At 42.3% G+C, this 26,104-nt stretch overlaps 2 protein-coding genes across 3 annotated transcripts in view; one reads left to right on the forward strand and one right to left on the reverse strand.

The window, feature by feature from the left end:
• KNTC1 (kinetochore associated 1) overlaps positions 1-17,101 on the reverse strand; it is a 71,254-nt gene extending 54,153 nt beyond the window's left edge. Inside the window, exons 1-21 of the mRNA XM_078606205.1 lie at positions 16,958-17,101; positions 14,605-14,745; positions 14,400-14,520; positions 13,004-13,119; positions 12,458-12,536; positions 11,889-11,966; positions 10,991-11,025; positions 10,668-10,778; positions 9,577-9,670; positions 8,915-8,973; positions 7,322-7,440; positions 6,483-6,522; positions 5,939-6,037; positions 5,538-5,581; positions 4,879-4,944; positions 3,754-3,829; positions 3,201-3,326; positions 2,824-2,913; positions 2,350-2,394; positions 2,178-2,239; positions 981-1,089 (exon numbers count right to left, since the gene is read on the reverse strand). Of these exons, the coding sequence (XP_078462331.1) occupies positions 981-1,089; positions 2,178-2,239; positions 2,350-2,394; positions 2,824-2,913; positions 3,201-3,326; positions 3,754-3,829; positions 4,879-4,944; positions 5,538-5,581; positions 5,939-6,037; positions 6,483-6,522; positions 7,322-7,440; positions 8,915-8,973; positions 9,577-9,670; positions 10,668-10,778; positions 10,991-11,025; positions 11,889-11,966; positions 12,458-12,536; positions 13,004-13,119; positions 14,400-14,520; positions 14,605-14,736 (1,701 nt within the window). The 5' untranslated portion in view covers positions 14,737-14,745; positions 16,958-17,101. The remainder of the gene's footprint in view (positions 1-980; positions 1,090-2,177; positions 2,240-2,349; positions 2,395-2,823; positions 2,914-3,200; positions 3,327-3,753; positions 3,830-4,878; positions 4,945-5,537; positions 5,582-5,938; positions 6,038-6,482; positions 6,523-7,321; positions 7,441-8,914; positions 8,974-9,576; positions 9,671-10,667; positions 10,779-10,990; positions 11,026-11,888; positions 11,967-12,457; positions 12,537-13,003; positions 13,120-14,399; positions 14,521-14,604; positions 14,746-16,957) is intronic.
• Positions 17,102-19,639: 2,538 nt separating this feature from the next.
• Positions 19,640-26,104, forward strand: part of AXL (AXL receptor tyrosine kinase) — a 72,265-nt gene continuing 65,800 nt past the window's right edge. For both annotated transcript variants that reach the window (XM_078606206.1, XM_078606208.1), the window contains exon 1: positions 19,640-20,366. In XM_078606206.1, coding sequence (XP_078462332.1) covers positions 20,276-20,366 — 91 coding nt within the window. In that variant the 5' untranslated portion in view covers positions 19,640-20,275. The remainder of the gene's footprint in view (positions 20,367-26,104) is intronic.

Here is a 26,104-nt window from a genome sequence, read left to right on the forward strand (position 1 = left end):
TCAAATCTAGAATTGTATACAGTACTTCATATCTGCTGTCGATGTTCTCGTGTACATGTTGCCTACCTTGGCTGGCACTCTGTTGTTGATCTCAACCACTGGCCATTATCCCTTTGAAGCAATAATATTCCCTGCCCAAGCCCACTGACTTTTCTTAACAGTCGATATGATGCGTCTAGCTTGTATGTGTTCTATGATCCATGTATTCCTCCTCCTCTCGGTGTAATTCTGGTAGGAATTCGCCTATAAAATGGATATGGAATATAGTATAAAATCTGACCTTAACTCGTTAATCTCCTGCACGAGAACATAAATTTTGCACCGATGTCAGCTGCTCAGGGACAGGCCAGTGGAATCTAAGCAGACATCATGACATCGGTGGTTTATAGAGACTGGTGCAACTGTCCTTCATGGTTACTAAATCATATTAGTATGGTGATGGGTTTGCGCAAGAGGCAGCCAGACTGATTGTCATATCCAGGATGGACATTGCCATTTACTCAATTTTAGGAAAATAACACTGCTTAAAATCATCAACTAAAATGCATACCATGGAATATTAATTTATTTGTATATTGTATTTACTGTGGACCTCCTCACAGGTGCGTTCCATCTTTTGGCTGCCATTAAGTTATCGGTGTCAACGAACCAGCAATGATGTCTACAGCCGAAGCCACTTGTGTATGTTCTCGAATCCAAGTGTTCCTTCTTGCTGTCTCTAAGTTTAATTCCAAACGTACAGCTCTCCATGCTTCTTTGTCGCACATTTGTTCATATTCTTTGTCGGTAAGTCATCCAGCAGTCAACAGGCCATGGTTGATTATAATGATGTTGTACTTAATGGGTTGGTATAAACCGTGCAACCACTAGACACTGCGGTTCACCACAAACTAAAAAATAATACCGAATAGAACCGAGACCTATAATTGTGATAATTCACCGAACCGTGATGGGCACGCGTAAATGCCCAAGAAACAAACCTGGTGTCGGAGCCAGATGAACTGGGCACTAGCAAGGTTCTGCTGCTCAAGCTGCTCCAACACTTGGGTGAAAAGATCGGTCAACTTGAATGAAAGCCACTGGGGCCCACTGCGAGTCAGTTAAAAAAAAACACACACACACAGGCTGGTCAGCACCATACTAATATATACAAGCAGATGACGCGAATATGTGTCGTAACATTTATCTCAATTGTGCTATCGGCATCCCATCGTGAGGACAAGGTCACAGAGCAGTGCCTCATCCTGTTTGCAGAAGAGTCCGTAGAAAGAGAAATGACAGAACTGCTTCTGAAATCTCATGAGACTGGAAATTCAAACGAGGGGCCACCGCTTTGTCCCCTACTCTGCTACACAGGGAAATGTTCATTATACATGACAGTCAAACTTATGTTGTCAATTCATGAGGCCGGAATTCAGCGAAATTATATGGAGAACCATATTTAAGGATTTACTTTGGTGTGCATTCATTACTGACTGGGCTGAAACCATCAACTCACGACACTTGAGATGCCAGTCTGAATCATGGGTGGCTGAAACCTGGATTTGAACCCAGGATTTAAGCAATGCCAGCTCAGCACTTTGTGACATCCGACCCACCTCATCACATTCATATCTTGACAAAACGGTTTAAATCTTTGCCCATTGTTGATCACAGAGACAGATGCTTTTTTCAAAAAACGTACTGCCACATGAATGGGAATCTAATGATGGGAATCACTTAAGAGTTTCTGAACTCTTTAAATGTGTAGTAATGAATATGTAACAGTCCACAGTTTATATTTCACTCAGAGGGAGCCGTGGTGAGGCGGTTCGCCCACTGGGCTATGAACTCAATAACCCGAGTTTCATTCCTGGCCATGGCTCACTTCAGTGACGAGCGACATCTGAAACAATACTGCCCCCACCAATTCACCAACCTTCACAAAACCAGTGTGAAGTATGGCCGAACAACCGCCGTGACGGACACAGCGTTGGTAGGCCTTCGTCTAGCAGTGGATTAACAAAGCAATACTAATTTTGCTTGAGCCAATTTGTCTGTAAGAATGCAATGTGATCAGTTGCTTCCATGTGACCGGTTACAAAATTTCCTTTGGAGTCAAGGATTCTCTATGTTCAGTAAAAAATAAAAAGTCAAAATGAACTATCGTATGCAACGATATTTGCTATTTTCCAAACCTGAAATTATTTGCCCCGAATGCTCCGTGAAAAGTCATCAGTCTGTCCTGAACCTGTAAAACCTGCACGAAGGCAAATGGTTCAGAATTAATTGAGGGCTCAATTTCACCGGTGACGATTACATAGACGTGCAATGTTATTGTACTTTTATAACCGTTGTCGTATTCTTTACCTCTGTCATCAGCTCATTTTTCACCCAAGCACTGCCTTTTGTAATCTGTTGAGAGAAGAAGTAGACACATTCAAAAACCGCTAAAAGAAATGTATGAGTCCATTACATTTTTATTATACAATATTATTGCGGTATATATTGGACTACGCTGCAATAGTTTTTGGAGCAAGAATGGATGCCTGTGTGTATATATATATTTAAAAAACATTACATTAAACTGATTTAAAAGGTTGAGAGAAGCAGCATTTGACGGAAATGTCCCTATGGCTATTCCACTTTTATTGTAAATTGCTTTGTTTGAATATGAATGTCAGTTCATATTAATATTGATCACCTGCCACAGTTATTTCAGCGAGAGCTACTGTTTCCCCTCGAGCCGTCCTACTTTTGAACCACCACATCTGTGGCAGTAAAGGGCTCTTGTGACGTATATCCACCACGTGAAGTATCCACCGCGACGATCGGAGCTCTCACCCTGCTCTTGCAGTAGCTGAGCACTTCCACAGCCACGTCGAAGCTTGGCCAGCAGGTGTCAAGGCAGTATCGCACCACAGCAGAGTCATCCTGCATCGAGTGAGAGATCATACGGGCTGACTAATCCGATTATACACACCCCATTTATTTCTAAAGACATGTTCGCCTGCACAGGTGAATGAGTATTGTTAAAGCGACGGCTGCAAGCTGACAGAGAGAATATATCGAATAAGTATATTCATATTGGTTTAGTGATACGTAACAGCTTTGATATAAAATGTTGGTATCTCTATAAGGTATCCATGTTATTTTAGTGGAGGAACTATAAATGGATCTCCCTGTAAGTTCACCAGGCTTTGTGCGTTAATGCCCGTCACCTGGATTTTCTCCAGCGTGGCCCGGGCCTGCTTGGCAAGCTGGGCCCGGTATTCGACGTTCTTGCTGCTAGGAGATACCAGGGTGAGCTCTTGCAGTAGGACGGTCACCTTCACATTATACACCACCTGACAGACGCAAGCAGTGTCAGCCGCGTTGTGACAATCCGATAGAGCGACACCTTGTTATCACCTTTACAATTTGACACAATGCATTATCTTTCCCGATACAAGCGTAACCATAACGTTTTCATGTCATCAACCCGCAATAAGCACTGCGGTGAAATATGGGGAAAGAAATCTAACAATATTTATTTACATTGAGCACTTCACATCAATTAAAGGTTTGTCTCAGAGCACTTCACATAAGATAAAATGTATATGAATGGCAAACAAATAGAATATTGAAAAGCAAGACTTTAATTAAAAAAATCCTCAGGACCCACACAGCATAGGGAGAGACTTCACACCGCAGTGGGATAGATATACTAATGGGAAGCACGATATAAATATGACGATCGACAAAACAGCTGCATGTGCACAAACCATTGCGTACCTCGACATCCAAGTGGAAATGAATTGCAAACTTTTCTGCCTCTTCAAACTGTTGCATGTACAGCAAGCGGCTCAGTCTATTAAAATAAAATAAAAATGTCATTTAAATAGCAAGCGGTTTTGTTGGAATGCGCTATTTTTACAACCATTCAGAAGCAAAGTGTGGACGCTGATAGGACCGCTCCCTAATGGTACTCGGCAACAGCAAAAGCTCATAACCGCAATCTGGGCTCGATTTAAATTTCAAGCCACATCATATGCGCCATAAAAAAAAGAATTCTGCTGTGCCTACAAAACCAATGTTAGAAATGCACATTTCATAATGTATATTGCTACGTAACAATAATTTCAGAGCGTAAAATTACAGCGTTGCAACTTTATATTAGGCCTATCAGATCATGTAGTAGTAGAACACGTGTCTCGACTACTCTATGATCCGATAGTGAGTATTAATTTACTACTACATGATCCGATAACGAGTACCAATTCGTGAGAAGTCAAAAGTGGTTGTCATATGGGTAAACTCACTCGTAAATGAGGAATTTCCAGTACTATCTCAGGACTGCAAAAAGGACATGAGCATTTCGATTTAAAGCTTTCGTGACTGCAGGGATTCATCTTCTTGGTTCTTTCGGTAAAGTCACGTAGAATGGAAATAATAAAATAAAAAAATTAAAATTAAAAAATAATTCTCATGACGTTTCGGCCACAACGCAAGCAGCCTTCTTCAGGTGAAGACCATTCTACGTGACTTTACCGAAAGAACCAAGAAGAGGACATGAGCATTTCACCATGCTCGCTTAAGCAGAGCGATATTTCATTTAGGTTATGTCCTATCGACCACAAAACGACCATGAAAACACATGTGAAACATGATTGATTATTCCACATCTACTATCCCTCAGGAATTGGTGTAAAAGAAAAATCCACACCACCGTCAAATAACGATAAACACCCCCCCAACCCCCCCCCCCCCAAATAACCATCAACTTGGGCTGCTCCATTCGGATCATTGTGGGTAACACAATGTGTTGGGGGCCTTGCTCAGAGTGGACCGCGCCATTTCCCACGGGGGAGTATCCGCGACGCTCACCACCAGGCTGGGTTTATTGCCGATGCGACTCACCGGTTCTCGGGAAGCGCCTCGGTCAGATGTCGCAGAACCAGCATGGAGACGGCGCCGTCTGGATGCCTTGATAGTTAAAGGATGCAAGAACTGTATTTTAACAAGTTAAGAAATGTGGATATTTTTCCAAAATGTATTTATATGAAGAAACATATAATGAAAAATATAGAAACCGACTGGTAGCAGAATGGACAAAATGTAGTTTCCTTTTCACTGGTTTGTGCTTTGGGCAACCTTTTAATTAATATGAACAGATTTCAATAGGATAAGTAGCTAATACAACTTTATCCTAACAATTCAGTTAATGATACCACCAAAAAATAGTGCCCCCCCTCCCCCCATATTTTTTAGTAGCTAATTTTAGCTATCCTGTTTATGAACCAAGTGTTCATAAACAGTTTTTATGGACACCAGAGCATAATGATCTGGCCCCAAACAATAGGCCTACAAATCTTTTGCCAACATCTGCAGTTGTAATGTAAAGAGGAAGAGACAAACCACCACTTTTGACAAGCAATACTTTAACCATTGCATTACACGGTACACATACCTGTCACAGTACAATTTATTTCAGGACATTTACACAAGTCTCATCAGCACCGGTCTTTGCAATGAATCAGAATATTTTGCACAAAGCCCAAAGTGACATTAACAGGTACCTGCTTCCTCCTTCGTACATGCCCTCCAGGAGGTAAATGGCTTCCTGCAGAACAGCAAAGTCGGTGTGAAAAACAAACCAAATGTGGCGTGGGTTTGCCAGCAAGGATACTTCAGTTTCCACTCATATACCAAATAATTCATGAAACGGTACTGGCCGAACATCCCAATGCAAGACCCTCCTGATAAAGAGTCCTGAGACTCGTTGAGGTTTTTCTGGTGAAATTATAGTTAAATTCTAATAGTATGCATCGGTATCACATAGTTGAGAGGACTTGCCTGTATACCCAGGAGCACTGAGTTTAGAACTTTTTTTTCACGGAGTTTCTATGCCCCCTCCCTTAGTCATGGTTTATTCTCTGTACTGGGCTCATGTTAAATTATATAAAAAAAGAGGACTTGCCTGTGTGATAGCTGCCCGGGCCAGGAATGAGTGGTTGGTGACTTCAAGTGAGTACAGTTGCTCCATGGCCGGGAGGGAGAAGACCTGAAGAAACCTCACCTGACCATGCATAGCAACCACATGCAACACATTATAGTATTTCATATTAAAATGGCATTAAGTTGTCTTTTGTAAAAAAATCGGATCGATATTGTTAGTTGACAATAATATTAAAACGTTTTCTAAAACTAGATTGCTCTTGTGGTTTTTTGGCCACTAAACATACCATTATTCAATTATGTATGATCTTTCTGAACAGTTTGTATACATGTGATAAAAGACGAATGGGTGTGTAATTCTTCAAATCAGTTTTGTCTCCCTTTGTGAATAAAAACTGATTTAGGCATCATTCCATTGAGGTCATTCATATCTGTGTAAGCATGGAGTAAACGGATCCGCCAATTTTGATTTAACACCTCGTCCTGCTTGTTTTATCATTGCCCAGAAATACAAGACCAACACAAGAATGACCACTGATCAGTGCTCCTGCGATAACACTACTTACCTTTTCTTCACTCGGTGTTGTCATAATGACGAGTTTCACACTGAACAAAACAGAAGAAACAAAGCACAATTCTGATTTAAAGCTTTCGTGACTGCAGTGAGATTCATATTCTTGGTTATTTCGGTAAAGTCACGTAGATGGGAAAAATAAAATAATAATAAATATATAAAACAATACAAATTCTCAAATGTTCTTGCTGTGGATTTCACACCTGATGATGATTGCTTGTGTTGCAGTCGAAACGTCCTAATTTTTATTGTTATATTATTTTATTATTTCCCTTCTACGTGACTTTACCGAAAGAACCAAAAATAGTAATATTCTTGACAAAAATAAATGGACATCTGACCATGAGCAAGTGTGTGTGGTGGAGGAGGGGGGGGAATAAAGATATGTAGTATGGGAGTAAGGGTTGGAGTAAAGGGGGAATGTGACTGGGACACAATTACATTCTTAACATTAACATCAACACCCAAATCTATATGGGCTATCGTTGTGGAACCAGGTCTAGACGATGTCTAGGGGGAAAAATCACTTGATACCATTAAAGAAGAATGTTTGGAACTTGGAATCACTCCCAGAAGTGGAGAGGCTAACCAGAAACAGACACACTTGAGAAGGTTGGCTGCGAGTTGGCTACCAGCGCAAACCGACTTGTCGCTATCAGCATGACACAAAACCAAAGTAAGTTGGGCAAGGAGCAGATGGTGAACGGATCGTTGCGTCACGGGATCATGAGAGGTGGCTGCGGTTTTGAGAGGCCTTCATCCAGCAGTGGATTGATTAAGGATGATTGATGATGGCAAGAAGCAAGAGAGGAATTCACAGTGGAGGCTGACCTGCTCATCTCAGCCGACTTGAGATCACCATCAGTCACGAGGCCAAAGTCCTGCACGGAGACGGGTGGCCATTGCCACACCAGCACCAGGCTACACACGTCCCACATGCTCAACGTATGCTGCACACAACCCAGGCAACGACAGAAAAACAACATTCACTGCTAAGTGGTAGTGAAGCTAATATTTTAGCAGTGCCACCATTTAACACGTAAGCTTTCGCGACCAAAATCATCCATAAGAGGTTTTGTTGGGTTAGATCGCGTGAATATATAAATGTGTCGTTAATACCCGCCAATGTGACGAATTGGCATGTTCTGTTTACGTGACAACCCTAACTAGTTGGCTGTGTTGGGTGGTGGCGGGTTTTAATGACACATTTATATATTTATGCGATATAACCCAAAAAAAATGCTATTATGAGTGCCACCATTTTAGCAGTACCAGGCTAGGTACACACTGAGGTTCTGTGCAGTGAGAAATACTTGAGATCACAGAAAGAGAACCAAACTCAATTCCTGGCAATGAAACAGGTGTTAAGATGTTGAAACACCAACAAAAACAACTCTCTTGCATATGACTGGATGAACAGCAACTTACACATTTATGTCCAGATTATTCAGCCAGGAAATGGCTTAAATTGTCGTGTGGTAGCTTGCATTAATGACTCTTACATTTTCAGAGTTCTCAATGTTTTATTATATGGTCAATGATCTTGTCGGTGTTCCCGTATAATGGGCTGTCTTTGTATTTCCAGTCGTGGAGGGTGGTGAGTGGATCTGGCATGAGACGTGCAGATTCAATTTAATGCGGACAATTGTGTGAGATAGATAAATGCAGGGGTTCTTTTAGTGGGATCAGAGATTAGGCACTTGTTTGCTGATATCATTTGGTAATTTATCCGAGGTGCTTCCACCGGAATTTACAAGACATCTCTTTGCTTAAGAACGAAGCTGGGTGTTTTTGGACTCCAGAATGTAATGGAATCCTGAATGTACGAACTATGTGTGATCGCATAAGACCACATGCAGATTTCTTTTTAAAAAATTATCTTGGTTTTTGGAATATGTTAATCCAAGCAGTCATGTTTGATGAAAGCACTTCACACCTTTTTACTGCCCCTCCCCACCCCAACAAATACCCAATTTAGGTTGAGATAATTAGTTTGGGGAGAACACCTGGTATGACATGAAAACCAATTGCCACCAATGTGTGGGCGGAAAGATCTTAAAATATACTCATTTAAAACACACATCAGTAACAGTGCGGCACATGTTAATATTTAGTTTCAAATTTAAAAAAATGCAGCTAGCATCCAACTGGTATTCGTGTTCTCAACATTAATGCATTTAATAAACATGCAGCAACAGGAAACACTTGTGCCTCTGAAACACATGAGACCTCAATTTTAAACCAAATACACCAGTTCACAGCTTCAACGCCCACAGTTCATACCAAATCAATTCTTCGACCTGAATGTCGAATTTCAGTCTTACATTCTTCTGTAAATTAAAATTCACACAAGAGAAATGGTTCTCAGGCATTGCTCATGAAGTGCAAGCCAACCAATTTATCCGCGAGAATAAAGTAACGTACGTTGTCGTCCAACGTGAAGATGAAGTTGTTGAATCCAAGGCACTTTTGGATGCCAGCACCTAAGCATTTGCAAAGGAAGGATAGAAAAGCAAAACATTAAAAGTGGCACACGCACAAAAAATATGCATGAAAAACCTACTGAAGATGCTCACGTGATGGCATATATTTTGAAATATCATATTACGGAAATTTAAATTTGCGTGCACACTTCCTCCTTTTGTGGCCTCAAATGCATTCACTTATTTAATTACAGTTAAACATTGGCAAATGGATACACTGAACATTTTATAAATGTTTTTCTTCCTCTTATGTCAGGTAAAACACAGCAGTTTCGAATTTTTTTCGTTTACACATCTGGTATCAATGCCACCTAGTGGAATCATTACAATCCATTGCTGAAAGGCTTCCTCCACGCTAAGTCGGTCGTGGGGGATATTTTGCCATACTTCACCACGTTGGTCAGTGCGGGTTGGTGAAGGGGCAGCTCAGGACTGCTTTAGAATCCACCCGCCTACTGTTAGCCATGGCTAAAAATCGAAACTTGTGTTGACGGGCTCTTAGAAAAATGCACCAACAACTGCGCCACTGTTACCCGCCACCTCGTGGGTGACTGGATGTTAAAAGAGGAATGTATGTGAAAAAAAAATCCTGCACATGGTTACCATTCATAAAATGTCCATCCACTGCCCTCTGCATGGAGGCTTGCTGTGTCGCAGTATGCAATTTCCACTCTGACAGCACCATGTCACCTTTGCCCTGCGTAGAAATTGTTTGGGAAATGAAGAGCAACAACTCCTTAGGTAAGTTAACAGGCAAGTGTCTGCCCCTGCACATAAATATAAGATTTTAGTTCAGCAGCCTCATCAGACTTCTAGACCTACGTGCTCCACCGTTTTAGGATAACCAATCTTTTCTATTAATATGCCAAGTAAGCCAATGCACACCGCATTCACCTGATAGTTGGTAATCACAGAATGCTGTACCATGGGGGGGGGGGGGTCGCGAGTACTGGAATTGAGAATCACTTTTCTGGACAAATGTTTTCCAGCAGTATTGGCTTTGGCATGAAAACTGATCAAAACTATTGGTTTACATGTCCCATAGTCTCATGGAATAAAATGCAACGTATTTATTTTTATGAAGAATAGACTCGATACTTATGAATGTATAATGCATAATCCTCCACGACAACGATTAATTAACTTTAATACAGTTCCAGGAACACGTAAGTAAATCACTCTGAAAGCATAATTTAAACATGTATAAAGGAGAAATGAATATCTTTAGCTTTTTTAATTACCGTGTACAAAGTAGATGAGCAAATAATAAACTATTACAGCATTCATTTCATTGGAGATTATACAACATCTAAAGTCGGTAATCTTATCAGGTACTATCTGTTTAAAAATGTCAACCAACATCTTAGATTGGACAAATCACCCAAGATGGGGTACTCCAACCAACAAATGTATTCAAGAGGTGTTCAGCCCTATCAAACGGTCAGAAAATCCAATCCAGGATGATCAATTAAATACATTTCAATTTTAATAGGCACTCCCACCTTTGACCCCTATTGGCTGTTGCATTAACAACTGTGCCACCAATAAGAAATGAAAGTTTAAAAAAATACTGAGTTGAAGTAAAACTCAACTCGCTAAGAATGTTATCTCACCACTGCACTCATCGAAAAGTAAATGACATAAACGCTTTGCAAATAAATTATAATTTAATAAAAAAGGAATACAGCTCTTACGGCAATGATCAGGTGTGGGCTGCCATCCACTAATGTGACCAGGCCATGGCTGTTATAGTCCGTATGAACATCTTGAGTTGAAATGAACTTTATGTTCATTTTTTCTTGGCACTGTTATGGGAAAAGAAAAAAAACCATGAATGGGATTCCAAAGTAGACTGTTGACATCTTCAATAGTACATGTTCTACTTCATGTGGGTTAATAAAAATTTACAGTTGTCTCCTGAATGTGTACATTTCATCACAACGAAGTTTAATATAAATCATTCAGGGAAATTTCCAGTTTTGTAGATGGAAATACAAAATTGTAATTCAATATTTACCTCTTTGGCAGTTGTCATGTTTGCTGTCTCCAAAGCTAAAACACAAACATACACATACATTTCGAATTATTCTTGTGTATTTCAAATATAAATGTGCATACATATACAAAATTAACCTTCCATACGTATCACACAATGGAAGAAACAAAAATTAATGCTTTGCAATGAATGCGATCTACGAGTTAGAAGACATCACTTGATGTCCTTAATTCGCAACATAAATTCTCAACTCATTCTCAAGAGGGTCTAGCATGGTCGTGTTTGGCCAAATTCCATTTTAAATTTGGGTTTTAATGACAATGATGTATGTATGTAGAACTTGTTTTCAATCCAGATTTAAAAGTGCATAGCTCCAGTGGGCTTCATAATATCGGAAGAGCGTTCCAGATGGGCACAGAATCACATCAGAAAACGTGCAATGCAGTGACCATCTTTGTTCGATGGCTAGCCAAAAGCCGCCGGTGCAAAGATGATAATGAAGACAATGTTCCGATTTAAAGCTTTCGTGACTGCAGGGATTCATCTTCTTGGTTCTTTTGGTAAAGTCACGTAGAAGGAAAATAATAAAAATAAAACATAATAAAATCATTCTCACGACGTTTCGGCCACAACGCAAGCAGCCGTCCTCAGGTGAAGACCAGGTCTGTCGGGGAGAAAGTTTCAGACGCTGTCTCCCCGACAGACCTGGTCTTCACCTGAGGACGGCTGCTTGCGTTGTGGCCGAAACGTCGTGAGAATTATTTTATGTTTTATTGTTATTATTTTATTATTTCCCTTCTACGTGACTTTACCGAAAAAACCAAGAAGAAGACAATGTTCATCGCCGAGTCTTAAGACCAGGACGTTCCTAGGGACAGTCATGCATGGTTAGTTAGTAAACACCCACGATAACATTTACCTTCCTGAAGCTTCTCAAGTCGCAAGTTTGACACCCACAAGAATCCTTTTCTCGACAGAAGAAACATATGGTAGGCATCTGCAAGTGGACAGACCATAGCATGACAACAGGCTTGACATAACCTTATCAAGCCACCTACACCACCACCACATGTACCAAAGTATTAATATTTTTAAAATATTCATGTAAGAGACAGCTAAGGTGAGAAAGGTCATGCAACATTGAGAACCATAGTCCAGCTGGCACGTCATGTCATATACACAATACAACTACATAAGCAATAACATGAGTTATAGGATTCAACAAAAACAAATACAATCAAAACGAGAACTGCAGTGAAAATGTTAAAAATATTTGTATGCCTGTCTTGAGTTTTTGAACATTGAGACATGGCCTTTTGAGGAATTCAAGTACTAAAAATAATTTGAGGGGCAGAAACAATGCATCTTCGATTCTTACTGCGAATAACACAAAAAAACATAATTGGTCATAGGCAGTGAGCTCATATATTTATGCACACGATACATTCCATATAGTGCAGTTCTGTACATAAACAATATGCCTCCTACCATTCTGAGATGGGTCTGGCTCCAGTATCAGATCAATGTACGACCCATTTCCATTCAATGGATTTCCTTGAAGAAGACACTGTTGAAAAGAAAATGCAATGGTCACACGTGAATTTAATGTAATCAACACTTTGACAATGGTACATTTAAAGCAGGGACAGGGATCCTTTAACTTTCAGTGGGCTGAATAGGAATTTCAATACCTTTGGTGGGTCACACATTAACATATACTGCAAGGAGCCTCTTGCAGTGACAGAAGTCCACTGATCAAGCCAAAGCGAAATTGATGGCAGGTCGAAAAAATTGCCCTCTAGTAGCTGATTAGTGGCTATCATGCTTGCAACGATGGATATATATAATTTGCAGGTCATTTCAAAGTGGTAGGCGTCATGTGGCCGTAGCTCGTTTGAGATGAAGTCATGGGCCATAGGTTGCCCACCTTTGTCCTAAAGAGTATAGCTTGTACAGCAAGTGCCAATTGACTGTTGCCTTGAGAGATTTGTGTTTGGAACAGAGACGAGGGGACACTTAAGCAGCACACGGCACCTTGGTCATCAGCTTCCGCTGGGAGGCGACGTGGATGAGATTCAGAAAACCACTGCTCTCACCCACCACCAGAAAGTGACCTCGCTGGCAAAGCCCCACTACATCCACCGGCGAGTCTGTGAGCAAACATTGTCATCTTGTTAAAACGGTTTCACTTGAGAAATAGAATAATAAAGAGATGGCAAATTATTTAATTTTTTATATTCCCCTTCCTCCAACTTTATCCAGATTGTGCTGTAGGCATCATGTCGTGAGACAAAGTACCCAGTCGGACCTTTCACAGAACAATGCATCCTCCCATATTGGAGAGTGGCCCACAAAACAGAATATCAAATCATTATCTTTGATATCTAATCTATAGAGTAGGGAACAACACTTTTACACCCTCCCGGTCACAGAGAGTAAGCTTTGTCACATGATTTAAATGCAATTGTTTTAAATTTTCAGCGCTAGTATTCATCCAAGTTTAGGACAAAAAATAATTATTTAATGTCGTTAATCTATTTGCATTCATTGGTGACTGGGCCAAAACCATCAACTTAATATAGAAGAAAACTAGATTTAATCAGAGGTGGCTGTCTGGATCAAACCCAGGTTCTGTGGTGCCAGCTGAACACATTGACCTCTGAGCAACTCAGCAACCTCTGAAAAAGAATGATTAAGAAGCATTTAGGGTTGAATGCCGAAATGTTAACTCAAGCATTAACCTTCAATCAGAGTGCCATTTCTCCTGAAAAATGCCATTTCTGTTAATGATGTCGACCTTTGGAAAATTACCACAACAAAGCATCAGACAAAATAATGAAAATAGTGAAATGCATCAATAACAACCAGTCATTTGAGATGCTGTTGAAAATTGTCAACTGAGAATAGGTGCACAGATCAATAAGGCTTATGTTACCAAGGTAAATGATATTATGTACACATACAGCCGTTTGTCAATTCACTGCTGGGATGAGGGTGTCCCCATGCTGTGCAGTTCGTAGGGATTACTTGACCATACTTAGCCATGCAAATCAGTGCACAGCAGCCTGTAACACCTGCTGTGAGGAGTGATCACAAAGACTGGAACCTGCTTGGCTTCTTATATCTTATGAGATCAGGTACATGCAGAGCAGAGGTCGCAACCGGGTACCCGATACCCGTACCCTACCCGATACCCGGCTACCCGTACCCGGCCGGGTACGGGTACCCGGCCGGGTACGGGTACCCGTTTGCGACCCTGGTGCGGCCGGGTACGGGTACCCGTTTGCGACCCTGGTGCGGCCGGGTACGGGTAAGGAATCAAAACCCGTTTGCAACCTCTGATGCAGCGTGATTTAGGCATCCGTGACAATGCTTGGCAGTGTAGAAAGGTATCTTCAAAGAACTGTGAACGTGGCCCACAACCACTTACCGAACTGCAGCTGAAGTAGCAGAGACAGCTGATTGCTGCTGAGTAGGGTGACAGTGCTGTCGACTGTTAGAATAAAACCAGCATTGCTACTCTGCAGCCACACACGTGGGCTGGTGAGGACCTGTGAAAGCAAATCGAAAGTGTCACCGAGGTGTTATAGCCCTTTGTCATTTTATTTTTAAAGGCTTCTCTCAGTACACATTACCTTCTCGGAGGGGGACACCTTGAGCAGTGTGTCGATCTGGTAGAGGGCATTCCCACGTTCCTGGCTGGAACCACAGCCCAGGCGAGTGCCAGATTGTTCTTCGCCGGACAAAAACTCCACCTCCGTCCACATTGTGTCAGCCTGTCCACAATCATGACAATGCATCGTTGCACCAACGGAACTTGCACACTCCACACACCCCACCCCTGCAGACGTACTTTGACATATTTAGTGCAGACTGCAATTGATAGCGTCTGGTCGATGGTAGAGAAACCTTTTCGGTCGATGGTAGAGCAACCCTTTCTAAACCATGCTTGCACATGTGCCTTTGTTGGCCTTTCATTTTCTATCAATGTTGCCAACGAATTTCAAGGATAATTTATAGACATAAATGTATGTGATAAGAAGCTAAAGGGTCTTCGATTCAAGTAAACTAAAACTAAACTATTTTTATTTTACCAGCTAAGGCTTACCGAGATATCTTGCTCTTTTTCAGAAATGATCTAGGCACAAACGATCGCTCAACGAAGTGGCTTATCGTCGTGTGGAAATGTATAGCAGCCAAAATACTCTAAAAGCAAGTTTCTAAACGTGGAGGGAAAAACCGGAGAACACGGATAGAAATCCGCGCGACCATGGGGAGAGCATGCAAACTCCAAATATACAGCAGACGTTAGGGTCGGGATCGATCGCACAACTTCCTGTATACCAGGTGAGGTAGTTATCACTCTGAATGTAATGGCTTGATGCCTTCAGCAATGGATGGACATTGGCTGATCCAGTAATTATGCGTTTATTCTGTGACTTACTTTCACCTGAAGAATTGGGGTGAATTAGGGCATGAGGAAAAAAGGAATTCGGGGTGCACATTGTTTGGTGTAGAACCCGGTCACTCAAGTTCAATTCTGGGCCACGGCTAACATCAGTTTAACACGTAGGCTTTGGCGACCAATTTCATCCGTAATAATATGGATGATATCCATAACAATATGGATATTGTGGTAGCGGGTTTAACGACACATTCATATTTAGGCGATCTAACTAAAAAAAAACTATATTATTGCTAACATCAGTGTTCTTGGGCACCACCTTCACAAACCCCCGCTGACCAGCGTGGTGAAGTATAGTCACAAACACCCACATTACTGACAGCAGTGAACTGGTAATATAATATATAATTATTGAATACACTTTCAGGAGTGTCCTGCAGTGTGACGATAGAATGAGTGTCCCAGTAACGTCAATTGCATGCAAGCACGGCAAAGTCGAAGTCTGCTAAGGGGCCGTCCATAAATGACGTCACGCACCTGGGGGGGGGGGGTCAGATATTTGTGACGATGTGTGACGGGGGGGGGGAGAAATGTGACGTTACATCAAAATGCGCAACTCTAAATAAATATAGACAACACGTTCTACTTAATTAGATTTTTTGATAAATGTTTTCTCCTACAATATCAGAGTGCAGCGCCACATTAAATACGCACAATGACAATAGTTTAAAGCGATTTGAAGCATGTTTTTTTTTGGGGGGGGGGGGGGGCAGAGCTTTGTGACGTCATATTTGAGGGGGGTCAGACTATTTGTGACGCCGAGTGACGAAGGGGGGTTAAAAATCGTCCAAAATCGTGTGACGTCATTTATGGACGACCCCATAGGTATTGTATACAAAGCCAATCCGAATTACATTAATATAATGACACTGTAAACACTGAACGGCTCAAAGGCAAGGATCACATCAGGACGTGCACGTCCCTGTAGTCAATCCACTGCTGGATGACGGCCGCCACGCCTCATCAGACGTGGGGGTCATTTGACCATACTTCACCATTCTGGTCAGTGCGGGTTGATGTAGGGAGCATAGACGTGGGAGCCATGTACAGTACAATGGATATTGCCACACGACTCTTGTGGATAACGCACTATTGTCATACAGTACATACAGTACCGGTTTTGTGGTCGTTAATCGATTACTCGGGGAAAAATAATAACTTAGTCCAATCATTCAACAGCTCAAGCGTCCCAATGTTGTGATGAGCGACGCTAAACCAGTGACGAAAACTCCGCGTTACTATGACGGGGCCAAGTCTGCCCACACACCACACAACCAAAAACCATTCCCGACGGTATTAAAGATACACGGCGGTACTTTCATAATGTTAAAACACGTCAAGTAATACAATATATTATCACAATAAGTATCACGTTTATACTGGGCGGAGGTACCAAGCGATAAAACCTTACGCGGTACAGTACGGACTGTAGCACGCACACACACAAACAATTACCTCACATTATTTATAAAAAATATATACAATTTTACGCAAACTTGGGAACGACAACAACACCAACTTACCTTCGTTAGCCGAGCGCTAACAAGCGGCGTTAAACGAGGAGCATACACACACAAAACAACAAGAACTTCTAATCTGCAGACTGAGGCGATAGGTCTCGAGACGCAGCGGGGTTCTCGCACTCGAAATTTGGCGGGAAAAGGCGGTGACCGTGAGGGGGCGCTGAAGTGGCAAAGTTTATTAAATTCTTATTCATTAAAACAAAAAAACTTCTCATGAAATATAACAATTTACCTGATGTTTGGTATTTTTTTACAATTTTTTTTATATCTATAATCAGACACTATAAACAACTACTTTGGACTTTTTTTCGATTTAAAGCTTTCGTGACTGCAGGGTTTCATATTATTGGTTCTTTCGGTAAAGTCACGGAGAAGGGAAATAATAAAATAAAATAAACGCCACTTTTTTCTAATTTTATTGCTGTGATTTTCACACCTGATGATGATTGATTGTGTTGCAATCCAATACGTCGCGAGAATTGTTTTTATTTATTTCCCTTCTACGTGACTTTACCGAAAGAACCAAGAAGATAAATCCCTGCAGTCACGAAAGCTTTAAATCGAAAGATGGCATGGTTGTTCATCACATCAGCTAATTGTAATTGATGTATATATTATTTTTAAACATAATTTACACCATGCAACTCAGTGCGGTCTGCAATGCTCCGACGCGGAAAAGTGCAGGAACGTGCAATGCAAAGTAGTCACATCACACGAATAACATTTATATATTAGACTTTCTAATAAAAATTTAACCTCTGTTCAATGCTCTTTTGATTACTGCTGCAGTGGCCATGTGCTCCATTGCATTTCAAAATGAAATGTCAAACGACATCACATCACTGGAATTCGTACTCCCAACCCTGTCCAGTCCTCCCACCATTCACATCCCTCTCACTGATTTACCCACATGGCTGTTTACCACAGTGACACGTCTCGACATTCTAACCTTACGCATGGCACGGTGATAGGAAATAAATGCCAACCAATTGTGAAGGAGGTCTTGCTGGTTCTGCTGCCTCTCCTGGCCACCACGAGAGGGCTTCGTGTCGTGTCCGCAGTGGGTTGACTGCGCGGTCCATAGTTTTGTTTAACACGTGGCAGGCTTTCGCGGCCAATATTATCCAGAAAAGAGGGTGTTTTTGGGTTATAATCGCGTAAATATCGATGTGTCGTTACACCCGCCACCACCCGACACAGACAATTAGTAATTATCGTGATCGCCTGATGATGCGAGTTGTAATTAATCGTTCTGTTGACATGACAACCCTTACTAGTCGGCTGTGCCGGGGTGGTGGTGGGTTTAACGACGTATTTATACCATTTGTACCTCATTTGCCAGATAAAAGGGTAAAAAACCAATTGTCACGACGTATTTATACTTACGCGATCTAACCCAAAAAAACTCACTTATGTCCATAGTTTGGGTTGCACGATCACAGTCGCACTCCTGTGGCTTGTGTCTTTAATGTATCTCTCTATCTCGGTGTCTCTATGGATCGCGACGTATCGTATTGTTTTGCTATTCCTCCGTCGAAAGGAGCTCAGACCGCAGTGTGTTGACTACGCGTTCCATAGTTTGGGTTGCACGGCCACTCTGGTGAGACGAGGCCATGAGGGAGGCTGTCGCTGGTGTAGGACATTCATTTTCAAAGACAATGCATATATTTCGATTTAAAGCTTTCGTGACTGCAGGGATTCATCTTCCAACCCAGCTTAAATATACGCTCCAAGCGTGGTGCTGTTTCATTCAGACGCTGTCTCCCCGACAGACCTGGTCTTCACCTGAGGACGGCTGCTTGCGTTGTGGCCGAAACGTTGTGAGAATTATTTAATTATGTTTTATTTTTATTATTTTATTATTTCCCTTCTACGTGACTTTACCGAAAGAACCAATAAAATGCATATATTATTATCATCAGAGCATGTTTTTCCACGATCGTGTGGTTAATGCAGACTTGATGCCTTGTAAAATGGGTATTATTAGATTTGGTGTTTGGGGCCGTCCATAAATGACGTCACGCGATTTTTGACGATTTTTGACCCCCCCCCCCTCGTCACGCGGCGTCACAAAAAGTCAGACCCCCCCTCAAATATGACGTCACAAAGCTCTGCCCCCCCCCCCCCCCAAAAAAACATGTATTAAAACGTATATTTAATTAAGTAGAACGTATTGTCTATATTAATTTAAAGTTGCTTATTTCGATGTGACGCCACATGTCTCCCCCCCCCCCTCGTCCCACATCGTCACAAATGTCTGACACCCCCCAACCCCCCAGGTGCGTGACGTCATTTATGGACGGCCCCCCTTGGACATATTAACACCTCCTGTTTTATTGCCAGGAAGGGTACAGCCTCTTCCCCCCCCCACACCATTTTGATACTGGCAAAAAAGGTCCCACAGATACTCGCGTCTTTCATTTTCACTATTCCGCATTAAAGTTGCACGCCGATTGCAATCGAAATCCTCAAAATAGCCGTCAGGTGGCGCTCAACTGCAGCGATTTAAAACCCCCAACACTTTTTTTTCAATGAAAACTTTGAACGCAATCCACTACCAACCACAAAAACAACAAGAACCACCACCACCCACCACCACCACCACTCCCTCTCTTAATCCATGATGTGACCCCCCCTCCTCCTACACCTCTTCAATGTCCCGCCCATCTCTCACAAAATCCAGCCTCCACTCTCTCTCCCTGTTCACCCAGCCCCCGGCCGGATACGGCACCGACCATTGAGAGAGTGGTGATTCGATGGAGTGAAGCGAGCAAGAGGAACAAAAGCTCCCTCCCCCCGGCTTCGGTTGATTCAACAAAAGTAAACACAGTGGAAGAAGGAGACCTGTTTGTCTATCCCGGTTGCTCAGTCCATATCATGGTTTCCTATGCGAAGGAGGTCTTGCAGTAGTTTAATGTCTCGTGGTCAAGTTATCGTCCAGCGAAATATAGAAGCGTCGGTATTTTGCCAACTCGCTTTAAATTCAGCTCTCGTACGACTTAACAACAACAAAAAGGCTGGCAAATACTGTCGATACAAATCAGGCGAAACATAATCCATAGCGTGTCGTGCAAACTCCTGGGGTTTTTTTTTTAAGTCGTTCGAGTTTCTCAAGCTGCGATGAACTTCGTTTCATGCGCGTAGGCTGTAGCTGAAGGGACCTTGAGTTGATTTAAAGCAGAGAAAACAATGTTCTGATTTTGTTCCAACAAAGATTTGTTTTTAGAGCGGTGGATGAGTCTCTGCGCAGGACAGGCTGTTGATTGATTCCGCGCAAGAGCGTGTTGGATTGTCGGTGAATGGGAGAAAGTGGACTGAATGATGGAGCAAGCCTCGGTCGCAAGATGCAACTTAAAGTTTGGCGGAGTGGTGGCCCTGTTCTTGTTGAGCGCTGTCTTCTCGGCTGAAGGTAAGAGCGAGGTCTTGAGCTTACACTTTCCTTGTATGTGCGTTGAACTTATTTTGCACCGTACGCAGCCAACCGTGCTAATCGCAGGTGCGGAGGACTTCAACACCGGCACGTCGATTGAAAAGACGTCGGGATGCGCGTGTTGCCTTATGGATCGCAAACCTGGTGTGCACACTGATGGAGACAATTATACGCAAGTTGAACAACAACAGTATGGAGATAACGCATGCAGGGAATGACACACTGCTACTTATATGATTATCAAATTGGTATCAAATTCAGTTTGACAACAAAGAAAACAATCTTCTTGGTTCTTTCGGTAAAGTCACGTGACTTTACCGAAAGAACCAAGAAGATGAATCCCTGCAGTCACGAAAGCTTTAAATCGATAAAAAAAGAAAACAATCCTTTTGTCCCTCGCCTCTTCAAAAGCTATTTAGTAATTATATGAAATATTTATTCTCGGATTCATAATTTCGATTTCTTTTTTGGGTTGTATCATGGTTTAGCTATAATGACAATATTCAACTTTACCCTCCGCTACCCGACAAAGACAATGAGATCACGTAGCCAATTATGCCAAATTATTGGCATTATATCTACGCGATACAATCCGAAATAATCATAATATTGGTCGTGAAAGCCTACGTGTAACTTGCTGTCTAATTAACCTGGTATTTTCTTTGATTCTAATTCGCCTTTAATAGTTGCCCCACGGTATACAGTGCATGTTTTTCAGCTGTGTCACTCCCAACAATTATTTTAATTGGATTCAGCAAGCGTGGTGTGAGTGATTAAACGTAATTTGGTGACGCGGCAGCGATGACAGTAGTGCACAGGCACAATTATAAGAAATACATATTCTTGGTTCTTTCGGTAAAGTCACGTAGAAGGGAAATAATAAAATAATAAAATAAAACCTAATAAAATACATACATACATAACACTACACTGCCTTTCATATAATAGTTGTCTTGCAATGACTTTTCTTCATCGCACATACAATGTACTTTGAAGAGGGGCCATTGGCCGAAACGTCGCCTATTATTTTTCTTTTGAGGCCGGAGTGCTATTGACGAATGTGAGTTTTACTCGGCTGTACGTCGCTTTGTGCGGTATTTTGGCTTGCGCGCTTATCTTCAGTCAAACTTTGCAAAAACTTTCCCGTAATGTTGTTGCCTGCGATATTAAAACAAATACTTCTTGTACTGTTTTGGCTACAAGTTAATTAGATTTGTCACAATATCTTTTTTAAATATTACAATGGAAATTTTAAATCCGCAGAAAAACGTGCAGAGAAGCTGATATTGAGTGATAAACCGGGCTACCCGAGTTCAATTCCTGGCCACGACAACAAACGCAGATTGGCGAGTAATGTCAGAACTTGCCCTGGTCCAAGTCATAAAATGTTAGGTACCGTCCACTGATTAAAAACCTTCTCCTTTAGGCATATTGGTGTTTCCAAAAGCACCCAAACTCATACAGCAACCTCCATTATTGTCGTAAGTTTGATCCCGATCCGCCGTCAATAACTTCCCGAGGTATCTACACAACAACGTGTTTGTGTTTTCCCAGTTGTGTCCCTCCGACAGAGACACCTTCGATTGTTCCTCGGCCTCATTTTTGTTCACACGAACTTTACACGATCCGCCTTCAATAACTTGTGTTGCATTGCCATGGTTCTCACGCGGTCCGCTGCACTGCAACGTAGAACACAACAATCGGTTATTGAACCAGAATCTTGGATCTGAGTCGCGATAATTAATGGCATCGTTTAATACAACACCCCCATATATACACACACACATCCGGGCAGGACTTATTTCCATACATACTATGTTTGCGAGTCGATGGTAGCCTGGAGTAGGCGCGTTACTGGTAGCCACAGCCACAACGAGAGGTATCATCGATGTGGTGTGCCGGGACCGTCTGTTCGGAAATATACACTGGACTCTATTAGGGGCCGTCCATAAATGACGTCACGAGATTTTGGACGATTTTTGACCCCCCCTCGTCACACGGCGTCACAAAAAGTCAGACCCCCCCCTCAAATATGACGTCACAAAGCTCTGCCCCCCCCCCAAAACCATATTTCCATTTTGAAAATAAAACATGCTTCAAATCGCTTTAAACTATTGTCATTGTAGTGCGTATTTAATGTGGCGCTGCACTCTGATGTTGTACGAGTGTTATAACAATTCTATATTTATTTAAAGTTGTGCATTTTGATGTAACGTCACATTTCTCACCCCCCTCCCCCTCGTCACACATTATCACAAAAATCTGACCCCCCCCCCCCCTAGGTGCGTGACGTCATTTATGGACGGCCCCTTACCTAAGCTCAGCTTGCCTTTCAACAGTCACGGGAAACGATTCACATACCTGTCAACCCCTTATCAGTGCCGAGCTTATTACAGACCAATTCAGACCTTATTGGTCACCCCGTGCCCTTATAAATCTCAAAGGTTCATCCTACAAAGTTCCATCACAATGGAGAAACACAAAGAGACAATTTAGTTTGGTCCGCATTGAAACGGCTGTACGCCGTATGGACCTGAATTAAATTTCCCTGCACAAGAATACGGGTACACCCTATGGGTTGACGGCTATGGATTCATGCACTTTGCACAAACAACAACCAAAACCCCTCGATGCCTTCGTCAAAAACACCGCCATGAAAGGGAATGATAGTGTACTATAACAGGTGACTTTTCGAGCAATGGTCCTTTATATCACGCAAATGGGGTCACCGACAGATAGCGGATAAGAGTCGGAGGCTGCACTTGTTGATGTGGGACTGGAAGAGAATTACATTATACAATTATCTCCGTATGAATGTTTGTTAATTGGCATGTGAATTGTTACCGATTAGAGTAACGGACAAAACCCTTCAAGAATAAACACAAAACGATGTTACTTTAGCACTAATATGTGTAACGTAATGCAACATGTGGTGTTCACTACTCGTGCACTTTGTCACGATTGCAAATGTGCCAAAGTCTGTTCTTCACGGCTAAAGGTGACGCAGAAGCAGTGACGTGGCGTAATGCAATAATAGAATTTACGGCACCTAAGTGAATTCACTGCTGGATGAAGGCCTCGCCCCACATGCTGTGTCGGCCGGTCGTGGAGGTTGTTTGACCATACTTCACCATGCCAGTCAGTGCAGGTTACGGATGGTGGGAATGGGGAGGGTAGTGCCAGTTGAGAATCAGAATCTTTGGTTATCCTTGAGGAATTCGATGAGCTATGAAGCTTTTTTTCACAAATGTCTAGTAGGGGCGGATGAGCAAGTTACAACAACAAAACAAGATTTCACTTGATAATAGTTTTTTTACCCTTCTATCTGGCAACAAAACTGACACCTTTTTTACAAGGAGTCATGTTTGCATAGACCACAATACCTGCAGTCATAATGCAAAAAAAAACATAACTCTGATAATGTGCACTGTCCTTGAAGTTGATTGGTCCACACCCGAGACAGCTTTCCTTAGAGCCTAGTCTCACATGGGTTGGACCAGATGACGCCAAAAGGCGCACAACTCAGAGACAATGCACCATCAGAGTATGAGAGCTCGGGGTAAGCATTTACACCATTGGAACCTCATTTGCCAGTAGATTTAACTTGCTGCTGCTGTTAGTGTCCTCATGGCCACCGTGGGTGTTCTACGTGAGGAAAAGAAATAGGAGTTCCACTTTTTGCCCGTCGTCGGGGTTGTTTGACCATACTTCACCACGTTGGTCAATGCGGATTGACAAGAGGAAGTGCGTGGGGGGGGTAGAACCAGTTTGGATATCGCTTGCCACTTGTGTTAACACCATAATCACAATCGTGAATCTATTGTTTAGGAAACTTTACTTCCCCATACATAAGTTAGTTTGTGAGCCCCGTCGCTTTTAGTTTTGTGTCGCCGGTGGCCTAGAGTAAGCCAGAGCCATAGCGACATGTATTCTTGCCGGGTGATGATATTTTTTTCCGAGTAGATATTGTCGTGCATTCCGACCGAAGGTCATCAGATACCTGTGGTGTTGACGATTACCTGTGTACCACCTATGACCCTTGAGTTGGTAATTGACTTGTGAAATGGAGAAAAGAAATCTGAGTGACAAATAAAGCTTTTTTTTCCCGTGGGACTCAAACTTTGACATTTCACGGTTGTGTTATGCCCATTGTAGTACGTGTGTGTAGAAAGTGGCCATGGTGTTGCTGAGAAATGCCGACACCACGAACCCAGTCTGAGTTTCTCTTGTTACACAATGGTCATGAGGGAAATAAAATATCACTAAAAAAGGTTTGTTATTTCTCGTTCGCAAATTCCTTTCATGCTGTATAAATAAGGTAGTGTCTCGGCTAAAAACTAGTTTTTTCTCTCTGCCTATGACTAACTGCTGCCTCTCAACAAAATTAAAGACCCCACTGTTTCTGTGCAGCATCATGAGATGCGGTCACAATTTTAGACACGATATAGATCCACATTTGTATTCGACCCGCGATTTAAATTGTACGCCCCGTTCTTGTCATCAGATGTTTCAGATGTGTCAAGGAGTCGTTGTCCACGAGCGTTGTGGGAAATGTTAGGCTCGGGGTGGGGGGGGGGCCCACAATTTAATATCATACGGACCGTGGGCACGTGAGGCCTACCACATCGAAACGACCCACGGCCACTAATCCTTCACCGCAAGCTTCTTAGCCTCGCTAATCGGGTACTGGAGGGTTCACTTTTGTCGACCTGGCAACAACAACACTTCTGTCACTGCCAGGGCCTCCTACGGTGACAGGAGTCCCTGAGCGTGTGTGCCGATGTGTGGTCCCCCCACCAAAGGTATTTGTTAAAGTCCTATTCGGCCCTCAGTCGGGGAAAAAGTTACCCCACCCCCTGCCTGCCTTCCAGTCTAGCAGCTTTCGATTCGGTCTGTTTATGCAGTGCAGTAGTCCAGAGCCAACAGTGGTGGTTCTATGGACAGGCAAACTCCCCCCCCCCCCCCGCCATAGAAATGTGGAATTTCCAACACTGGCTCAAGGCTGTAAATAGGAGAAAAGCAGCCCCTCAATGCTCATTTGAGCAAGAAATCACTTAGGCTATTGACTTTTGAAAATACAAATTAAAGGGACCAGTTTGTATTTAAGGGTGCGTGAGTTAATATTTGAAGGCCGCTACGCTGTGTGCGCACGGGCGTGCTTAGTTGACTCTGGGCTACAATCTCGACTGATTATATTTGTGAGGTATACTCGGTGTATCACGTGGCCAAACGTCGGGGGTGAGCAGTAATGCATTGCAAGAGGTAATCGGATGGCTCAGAGGTCAGGGCTGCCACAGCTGAGAGACCTGGGTTCGAACCCAGGTGTCTCAGCCGCCGCCAGTGATTTTTCCGTTTTTTTTACACGCTTTTTTTTATTTAACTCACTCTGTTGTATCTGTTGTATCCTCAAATCTTGAAACTCGAATTTTACCCACTTCCTAATGTGCTATCGACTGCAAACTTGGTATACTTATGTCATACTGATGACAATCCTATATTCTATCATAATTTTTTTTTTAAACATTCTTTGACACGCTTTTTATAAACTCACTCTGTCTGTTGTCGTATCCTCAAATCTTGTAACTAAATTTCAACCCACTTCCCAATGTCATATCGACTGCAAACTTGGTATATGTATGTCATACTGATGACAATACTATATTCTATCATTAAAAAAATATTTTTTTTTAAACAATCTTTTTTACATATGTTTCGGC

The sequence above is a fragment of the Lampetra planeri genome, chromosome 25 (assembly GCF_965212315.1).
Source record: "Lampetra planeri chromosome 25, kcLamPlan1.2.h2, whole genome shotgun sequence".
Lineage (NCBI taxonomy): Eukaryota > Metazoa > Chordata > Hyperoartia > Petromyzontiformes > Petromyzontidae > Lampetra > Lampetra planeri.